General features: G+C 43.4%; 1 protein-coding gene across 1 annotated transcript in view; it reads left to right on the top strand.

Moving 5' to 3' along the window:
* Positions 1 to 4747, top strand: part of LOC128426794 (hepatic leukemia factor) — a 4949-nt gene extending 202 nt beyond the window's left edge. Inside the window, exons 1-4 of the mRNA XM_053413837.1 lie at positions 1 to 17; positions 909 to 1253; positions 3088 to 3302; positions 3530 to 4747. The exon at positions 1 to 17 is cut by the window's left edge and continues 202 nt beyond it. Of these exons, the coding sequence (XP_053269812.1) occupies positions 1 to 17; positions 909 to 1253; positions 3088 to 3302; positions 3530 to 3745 (793 nt within the window). The 3' untranslated portion in view covers positions 3746 to 4747. The remainder of the gene's footprint in view (positions 18 to 908; positions 1254 to 3087; positions 3303 to 3529) is intronic.
* Positions 4748 to 10378: the final 5631 nt, after the last annotated feature.

The raw sequence follows: 10378 nt of genomic DNA on the forward strand, positions 1-10378 counted from the left end.
GCGGTCCCTGCACCAAGGTGCGTGTGAGGGTGTGTGTGTCCGAGTGTGAGTGTGTGTGTGTGTGTCCGAGTGTGTGCGTCCGAGTGTGTGCGTGCGTGTGTGTGTGTGTGTGTCCGATTGTGTGCGTCTGAGTGTGTGTGTGTGTGTGTGTGTGTGTGTCCGAGTGTGTGCGTCCGAGTGTGTGCGTCCGAGTGTGTGCGTGCGTGTGTGTGTGTCCGAGTGTGTGCGTCTGAGTGTGTGCGTGTGTGTGTGTGTGTGTGTGTGTGTGTGTGTGTGTGTGTGTGTATGTGCGTTTGAGTGTGTGAGTGTGTGTGTGGGGGTGTGTGTGTGTGTGAAAGAGTGAGAGAGAGTGTGTGTGTGAGTTTGAGCGTGTGACTGTGTGTGTGTGTGTGTGTGAAAGAATGAGAGAGAGTTTGTGTGTGTTTGTGTGTCTGTGTGTGTGTGTGTGAGAATGAAAGCTCTGGGGCCTCATTAATAACCGTGCGTACGCCACTTCTTACGCAAACGTTGGGATTCATAAAAACAATCTTGACGGGAGAGTTTATATATTTCCACTCAGACTCTGACTGATGCGTACGAACGTTTCACAGATATGAGGAGATGAACTGAAGCAGATTATTGATCAATTCATAATTTACATCAAAACCAACATCTTAGTTCTGCTCAGGACTCTTTGTATTAAAAAATATATAAAACAACTTAAAGCAAATTGCGCGGCCCAGAGAAGTCGTGGTTGACCGTTAACGACTCAGTGGACTGAGGCGTCTTCTTTCATTTCCATCAGTGGTCGTCCAGGGTCGAGTTCTAAACCAGACTGAAACCTGTTCTGAACAAACAGACTGAACGCAATAAGAGAAAAAACTCATAAACATTTAATAATCGTTTTTGTTCTGTGTGTCCTCCGTCAGCTCTCAGCAAGGAGCAGGAGAAGGAGAAGAACCTGGAGGAGGAGCACAGCGCCCCCCAGTCAGCCTTCCTGGGCCCAACGCTGTGGGACAAGACTCTGCCCTACGATGGAGACTCCTTCCAGATGGAGTACATGGACCTGGAGGAGTTTCTGTCGGAGAACGGCCTCCCCTCCAGCCCCTCCCACTACCTCCACCACCATCACGACCAGCACAAACCACAGGCTACATCACGCCACCAGCCAATCACGCCCCCGGCCCCACCCACTCTGACGCCCTCAGTGATGGACCTGAGCAGCCACGCCTCCATAAAGGAGAGCCTCACCCCTCCCAGCCCGGCGAGAGCAGGTAACAACATCTCCACACCTGGCGGCCATCTTTAAATGACATCACAACGTCACACAAAGGAAATAACTGCAGGTTTAAACACATTCACTTCTCAGGATCTCTGGGTTTCACGATTATTGTTTGAGAGCAACTTGTTACTAGCTATACTGAAAAGAAATGAGAAGGTACAAAAGAACCGGGCCCAGGATGGATCCTTGAGGAACCCCACAAGAGGTTCCCCAGTCGGAAAGAGGAGAAGTTAGAGGGAAAGTAAAAAAAGTTGAAAGTGATTTAATGGAGTCTTGTGAGTTTGTTGGTTCAGTAGCTGAAGAAGCTTCTGGATCCTCGACTTGTCTTTGTCTGAAAATAAGAGGACAGCGTTCGTCTCTGGGTGACGAGGCTGCAGGACACGTCAGCTCCGTCCTCTGGAGTGATGATCAGTGATGGACGAGTCAGGAGGGAGCAGGACCTCAGGGGGGGGGGGTGTGTATACATGGACATGTCTATCTATAGTTATGAGGACAATTTTGGTTCAATACCATCATTGTGTGGACATGTTGTCTGGTCCTAACAAATTAAATCAGCTTTTCGACGGTTGAGACTGGAGTTTGAGTCTAGGTGAGAGTTGTGATGGTTAGGAGCTAGGAGATGCATCACGTCAATGAGTGTCCTCACAACTACAGAGAGACACGAATGTGTGTGTTTGTGTGGACTCGTGAGCAGGTTGTGGCTCCGCCCTCTTGCTCGGAGGCCAACGCCCTCCACAACTCTCACAGAACGACGGGTTGTGAGTTCGTAGACGTCTGTGAACATGATGCGGATCCCACCTGTGTGTGTGTGTGTGTGTGTGTGTGTGTGTGTGTGTGTGTGTGTGTGTGTGTGTGTGTGTGTGTGTGTGTGTGTGTCCCTCCATGAGATCACTGGTTTAAGAACATATTGTCCCCTGCAGAATTAGGCCATGTGACTTGACTTGGTGTGAGTCTGTGTCTACTCGTGCATGTATGTGCGCATGTGGGAGTGTTTTTATGTAATTGTGTCTGTGTGTGTGTGTGTGTGTTGTCGCCGGCTGGCCTAATTCTGCAGACATAAACATATTGATCATGTTGTGAAGACCGTCATGTCCACCTGATGAATCTAAACCTGATATTATCGTCCGATCAGTTCTAATCGATCAGTGATTAATCGTTTACTACGCTCTCACGCTTCGTCAACTTCAGGATTTGAATATTTCCTTCATCACTTGTTCTGAGTCCAATGAAAACCAAACAGAAGTTAATCTGTGACCTGACGTCTAAATATAGCACCGTAATCTCTGGCATAATCTGTCATATTTGTTTCCCCACATGGGTCCGTGTCTCTGCAGCAGATAAGGAGGAAGGAACCAGCGACTTTACCCAGGGTGCACCACAACACGAACCACAACCATCCTGTGATTATAGACCTGCTCCTCCATAGCCCCCCCCCCCCCCCACACACACACACACCTCTGACTGAGCTACCTCAGCTAGCTTAGCTTGTACCGATGGTAATGTGTTGCTTATGTTAGATAAACATTGGTCCTGATCACCAACTCTATAAGCTACCTTAGCTAACTTAGCTTTCAAAGCTAATGCTAGGCTGCTAACTAGTGTTGGTCCTGATAACAACTCTATTATTATATATTATATGTTCTCCAATGTTGTGCTAACGTGATATAAATACAGTTTGTTGGATGATCAGTGCTTCAGGTTTGTTGGATGAGATAAAAAGGTTCCTTCATTGTTTGATCAGTTTTAATATTTAAATTTAAACCATTTACCATCACGTGACCTCAGGTGTTTTTGATAACTTATTGAGTGACTCCGCCTCCTTTCAGGCCTCCCAAACTCCAGAAACACTCCGAGCCCCATCGACCCAGACTCCATCCAGATTCCCAGTGGCTACCAGCCCGACCCTGCAGACCTGGTCCTGTCCAGCGTCCCGGGTCAGGAGATGTTCGACCCACGCAAACGCAAGTTCTCTGCCGAGGAGCTGAGACCGCAGCCGATGATCAAGAAGGCTCGGAAGGTCTTCATGCCGGAGGACCTGAAGGTAATTTGGAGCTGGTTCTGACCCGACAAACAAATCAGCTCACTAGGCTACAGGAACCGATTCCCTGTAGGAGTTTTATTAAGTTGAATAAAAACTTGTTTTTCTTTGGAGCTTTCTGTCGAATCACAAGATCTTCATCAGTCGATGGAGTTTAGTCTCTTTTCACAGAGAAAATATAACAAGTAAGAAGTAAGACTAACTACGATTACTTGTCATTCTTCGAGCAGGATGACAAATACTGGGCCGGCCGCAGGAAGAACAACTTTGCTGCGAAGCGGTCCCGGGACGCTCGGCGGCTCAAAGAGAACCAGATCGCCACCCGAGCCGGCTTCCTGGAAAAGGAGAACTGTGCTCTGAGGTGGGAGGTGGCCGACCTGAGGAAGGAGCTCGGACACACCAAGAACATCCTGTCCAAGTACAAGGGGCTGCACGGGCCACTCTGACCACACACACACAGAGCCCCGCATTTGGTTCCTCATTGGTTCCCACTGAGAACGCAAATGATTCTCAACACCTCACACAGTTGTCGATTTAAAAAACACAACAAAACACTGTTTTATCGCTCTGCACCAGTGACACCTAGTGGAGACACAGAGGCTTTCAGGTTGTTTGTCTCATTATCGTGAATATTTCTTCAAATTTTGTCCAAATGTTCATTTAGTTCAGGGGTCGGCGACCTTTTCTATCAAGGAGCCATTTCGCTCGCTCTTCTACCAAATACGATTGGTCTGGAGCCGCGGGTTGCCGACCCCTGATTTAGACTCATGAGAGAATTGATTAGATCTGTGTGGCTAAAGGTCACACGCATGCACACACACACACACCAGCCCCTGCAGGTGCCCCCCCACAAAGCCTCCCATAATGCACCTGTCCACATGTACAAACCCGTCACTTCCTCTTCCTGTTTGATCGGCTGATGCAGACGTTACACCTGGAGCTCGACCGACTTGGAATCTTGGAACCCATTTGTTAAAAAAAAAATCTTTACATAAACTTTATAATAACTATAAAGAAAACACAAATACAACCAAATATGTTTGACTATTGTATTTTCGAATATATCATAAAATATATTTTATGTAAAATATAAACAAAATGCATATTTGTTGCATTTTTATTCTGTAATATAAAAGATGTTATTGATTATTGTGTCTGATGATAACTTTCACGTTTAGAAACCAAATTCTTCAGTGCAATAGAACGTTCTCTTTGGCACAAACTTTATTATAACTTTTTTCTCAAGTGCAGCTCAGTGGGGAGAGCGCCCCCGGTGGCCGAGTGAAACATGAATGTATATTTGAAGCATTGGTATGGAACCGCTTTAGTACTTTACTACAGACCAAAATCAAATGGTATATAAAGGATAGATTGATATCAAAGATTTAAATGTTTATACAGAGAAATTATGTTTGTTTTAAAAAATAAAAATATTCTGTCCTCCTGAATGTTGTTATTACACATATGACTAATAATTGAACGTCGGTCTAACCAGTCCGGGTCGTGCTTTGGCATTTTGGAAAACCTCCGATGTTTGTGGTGTCCGATCTTTCCTCCCTGAATACCTCAGACTCCTCCCCTCCTCCCTCAGCTCACCTGTGCAGGTGACACATCAGCTGATTCTCTGGCTCCTCCCCCTCCTACACGTAGAATCTAGAGTTCGTGTATTTTGATGCTACGTTGAGCCGATAGAGGAATGAAACCTGAATCCCTTCTTCTTCTTCTTCTTCTTCTTCTTCTTCTGTTGGATTTGTTTTTAAATATATTTTTTCTTCATTTGTCCCTGATTATGTAACTCATGATCAAAAATGATATATAAATAAATAAAAACTTAAATTCGTGGCTCTCTGGTGCTTTTTGTTCTCGTCAATGAATGTTGAATAAATTCAAACAGGATTTTAATGATTTTACTGTTTTAGTGTAAAATCAGTCCATTTGTCCAAAGTTCAATAATCAACATTCAACTTTAATGAAGTAGCTGCATCCTCTGGCTTTGATTTATTAGAAATGTATTATATTTCATTACATTAATTTTCTAACCCTAACCCTAAACCTTTTTCTTTTAATAATGATGCTTGTGTTAGTAATATGATGGACCAATATTCAATTTAGTCTTAGCATTCATTATAAACTGAAAGTGAATGAAAGTGTATATTAAAGAGAAAACATGACAAACCATACACGTCTGTTCAAAGTGCTTCACATCAAATACAAAAGACATCAGGACAAATTGTAAAAGTCTGGTTGTATGACCAGTGAGTCTGTGTGAGACCAGCAGGGGGCAGCACCTCCACAGTGACTGGGTGGCAGCAGCAGGTCACAACAGAAACAATGGGAAACTCATCACAGAAAAACTACCTGATGCATCCCATAATATCCGTCGCGGAGAAAATATACAAATAGTAATAAAATAATAAATCTTCAAAAGACTCCAACATCTTCCAGATCCTCTCCCCCAGAACTTCCTGTTGTTGTCACCTGACCTCTGAAACTTCACTGGAAGCAGGTTTGTGTTTATCTATATATGTGTTTATCTGTATATGTGTTTATCTATATATGTGTTTATCTGTATATGTGTTTATCTGTATATGTGTTTATCTGTATATGTGTTTATCTGTATATGTGTTTATCTATATATGTGTTTATCTAGATATGTGTTTATCTGTATATGTGTTTATCTGTATATGTGTTTATCTGTATATGTGTTTATTTGTATATGTGTTTATCTGTATATGTGTTTATCTGTATATGTGTTTATCTGTATATGTGTTTATTTATATATGTGTTTATCTGTATATGTGTTTATCTGTATATGTGTTTATCTGTATATGTGTTTATTTATATATGTGTTTATCTATATATGTGTTTATCTGTATATGTGTTTATCTGTATATGTGTGCTTATCTGTATATGTGTTTATCTGTATATGTGTTTATTTATATATGTGTTTATCTATATATGTGTTTATCTGTATATGTGTTTATCTGTATATGTGTTTATCTGTACATGTGTTTATCTGTATATGTGTTTATCTATATAAGTGTTTATCTGTATATGTGTTTATCTGTATATGTGTTTATCTGTATATGTGCCGCATCCTCCTCCTCATTTATGCAACTTTTATTTTGAAAAGTTCTGGTCGACAATTATCAGATGAATAATAACCAGATTAATAACTGAGTCTGTTTCATCTGATCCTCGTCTTATTGTCCTGAACGTGTTTCATTTCATAACCTTTAAATGCTTTACGGCATAGATACGTTCATGTTGTTAAAATTTGCAGGAAAAACAAACAAACGTGAACAAACAATTATTTTTATTTTTTTTTAAAATACAGCTTTTCACATGAACATGAAAAATGTTTCACTTCATGAAAAACAATCACAAACGATTAACTATCAGAGAATCATTGATTTTATTTGTGTTGCAGCTCAAATTCTTTCAATCGTGTACATATAAAAACAGCTCAGCTTTCTTTTAATTATTATTCATGAATTTACACCTTGGTTGTTGTTTACATCTGATAAATAAGATTTAAAGTACATTGTTTAATTCTGGTCACATTATTGGTTTTATACAAAAGCTGCTCGACAACAGTGAGACGACCAATCAATTAAATGTTTTTAAAGCAATATTAGTTTTGTTTTCACTCTGTGTTATTGTTGGTATTGTTATAAGTATTATTACTATAATTTGAAGTAGTAGTATCGGAACCAGAGTTGTACAGAAGTCCTGAAAGGCCCGTGAATTTTAATTTTATTTTACCATGAGCATTTTACCTAATGAAAAATCCACAAACAGTTTATGATCTATCATAGTCAAATCCAAATTAATTTAACATATATATATATATATATATATATATATATATATATATATATATATTTTAAAGAAAATAATTAACAAATTCATAAACTTTTAGTTTTTATTAGATTGGGATAGTGCACTACAGCCTCATGTGGATAGTTTGAGTACTACAACAACAAACACAAAAAACCTTCCATATATATAACCATTAACATGAACGTTGATGTCAAATAATACATGAAATAAATTTACTCTTAACTCAGGTCCATTATTGTGAATGTTCAGTTCATGAATAAAACGAAACAATCACAAATGTGAAGCCGGAGTGTCTCAATTACCCCCTGGTGGCTGGCTGCAGTATAGGTCATAAACCCTGCCTCCTCCATGTTAGCACTTGGGACATGGACCAAACAAAAATATCAAAGCTGACTTTAAATAAATGTTTGTCAAAGATGTGTGATCATCTTTTCTGAAGAGTCTTAGTGAGGTTTTATCGATTCTGCCTCTGAAAAAGAAAAGTTGGTCTTTTGAAGATTCAGCTGTCGGATGTTTTTATTCTGTAGGTGAACGTTAAAAAGTAAAAAACAGTTTTGATGGACAGTAGCTTCATTGAGCCTCTGATGTGATCGACTCCTCTGACGCTCACTGGATGAGGATCTGAGGTCACAGACCAGTTCTTCTTGTGGTTTCCTGTCAGATCTCTGAGCCGTCAGGTCTGAACCAGCTGAAGCTTATGTAAAACCATCCCCCGTCACAAAAACAGCAGAGGGGAAAAACAAATACTTAATACATCTCTAATACTCAGATTATAATCCAACATGAAATATGAGGGGAGGGTCGTTATGTAATTCATATCAGTGATGGGACGCAGCCATTGGCTCACTCAGATTTGTGCTGTTTTTTATTGAAGGGGATTTGTCGCGGCGGTGGCACGAGTACGTTACAGCCTCGGATCATGTGACTCGCTGCCACAGCCAATCAGCAGAGAGGACGGCCTGACGTGTGCGGGGGGGGAGAGGAGGGATTCAACCAGTTTGGCTTTTTCACCGTCACATCTCAGATGAAGCATTTCCACTTTCTCTGTTTTTATCCGGGGGTAAAATTAGATTTGGCTCCGAATCTCCGAACTCCAAAAAACATTTAGTTCTGTGTCTCATTTCAGGATCGCCAAATTAGAAATGTTGAAATGAACTTTAACATTAGACACAGAAGTACGATGGAGTATTATTCACTTAAAGAGAAAAACTCTTCAGAAATTAAAAGAATGAAGCTTCACATCAGATGGTTCAAGGTTTAGATCCAGAAGATGAGATCCTCCAGAGACTGTTGATTTCAGTTCTTTCTTCTTCTTGTGAAATGAGTCTGAGGTGGAAGAGACGAGTGAGAGCTCCGCCCTCTGTGACCTCAAAGTGTCCATGTGTCTCACAGGCTCGTCCCTCTGAGACTAGGCCGGCTGGACATCAGTGGACGTTACTGTTCTTTGTGTCCAGCGGCGTGATGAGGTCACATCAGGTGGTGTTCGTGCTGCAGGGTGATGGAGGCTGAATTCAAAGGGCTTCAGGGTTTTTTATTTTCACCAGATGAGGGCGACTCCTTGAAAAAACACAGAAAAAAACACAGAAATTAATAAAACATTTCCCTCAAAGTTCATAAGAGAATTAATATTTCATCACATTTTGCGGTCGTTGTGCCGCCATGTTTGTTTTTATTAGTCACGTCATGCTACCGATCCGACTGCGATGATGTCAGATTCTGTAGTGATGAGTGAAGTCGAGGTCAGAGGTTTTAGTTTGGTCCATGTCCCATCTGATAACATGGAGGAGGTCTATGAGCTGTACTGTACAGCACCTTTGGTAGCTGCCACTAAAACTTGTTTTGTCAACAAATGAAAACAATTCAAATAAAACTTTTTAAATTAATATTTTTTTAATTTCTATTTTATATTAATAAACAAGAGGATTATCCACCGTGGAGACGTTTAAACCGGTGGATGAGATCAACAGATGACGTCTCCTGAGGATTTACTCCAACATCTGCTGCTGCCACATCTGTAACCCTCCCACCACAGGGTCCGTCCTGCTGCCACATCTGTAACCCTCCCACCACAGGGTCCGTCCTCCTGCCACATCTGTAACCCTCCCACCACAGGGTCCGTCCTGCTGCCACATCTGTAACCCTCCCACCACAGGGTCCGTCCTGCTGCCACATCTGTAACCCTCCCACCACAGGGTCCGTCCTGCTGCCACATCTGTAACCCTCACACCACAGTGTCCTGCCACATCTGTAACCCTCCCACCACAGTGTCCTGCCACATCTGTAACCCTCCCACCACAGGGTCCGTCCTGCTGCCACATCTGTAACCCTCCCACCACAGGGTCCGTCCTCCTGCCACATCTGTAACCCTCACACCACAGTGTCCTGCCACATCTGTAACCCTCCCACCACAGTGTCCTGCCACATCTGTAACCCTCCCACCACAGGGTCCGTCCTGCTGCCACATCTGTAACCCTCCCACCACAGGGTCCGTCCTGCTGCCACATCTGTAACCCTCCCACCACAGGGTCCGTCCTGCTGCCACATCTGTAACCCTCCCACCACAGGGTCCGTCCTGCTGCCACATCTGTAACCCTCCCACCACAGGGTCCGTCCTCCTGCCACATCTGTAACCCTCACACCACAGGGTCCGTCCTCCTGCCACATCTGTAACCCTCCCACCACAGGGTCCGTCCTGCTGCCACATCTGTAACCCTCACACCACAATGTCCTGCCACATCTGTAACCCTCCCACCACAGGGTCCTGCCACATCTGTAACCCTCCCACCACAGGGTCCGTCCTGCTGCCACATCTGTAACCCTCCCACCACATCGTCCGTCCTCCTGCCACATCTGTAACCCTCCCACCACAGGGTCCGTCCTCCTGCCACATCTGTAACCCTCCCACCACAGTGTCATGCCACATCTGTAACCCTCACACCACAGTGTCCTGCCACATCTGTAACCCTCCCACCACAGGGTCCGTCCTGCTGCCACATCTGTAACCCTCCCACCACAGGGTCCTGCCACATCTGTAACCCTCACACCACAGGGTCCGTCCTGCTGCCACATCTGTAACCCTCCCACCACAGGGTCCGTCCTGCTGCCACATCTGTAACCCTCCCACCACAGGGTCCGTCCTGCTGCCACATCTGTAACCCTCCCACCACAGGGTCCGTCCTGCTGCCACATCTGTAACCCTCACACCACAGGGTCCGTCCTCCTGCCACATCTGTAAC

The sequence above is a fragment of the Pleuronectes platessa genome, chromosome 21, assembly GCF_947347685.1.
Source record: "Pleuronectes platessa chromosome 21, fPlePla1.1, whole genome shotgun sequence".
NCBI classification, from domain to species: Eukaryota; Metazoa; Chordata; class Actinopteri; order Pleuronectiformes; family Pleuronectidae; genus Pleuronectes; species Pleuronectes platessa.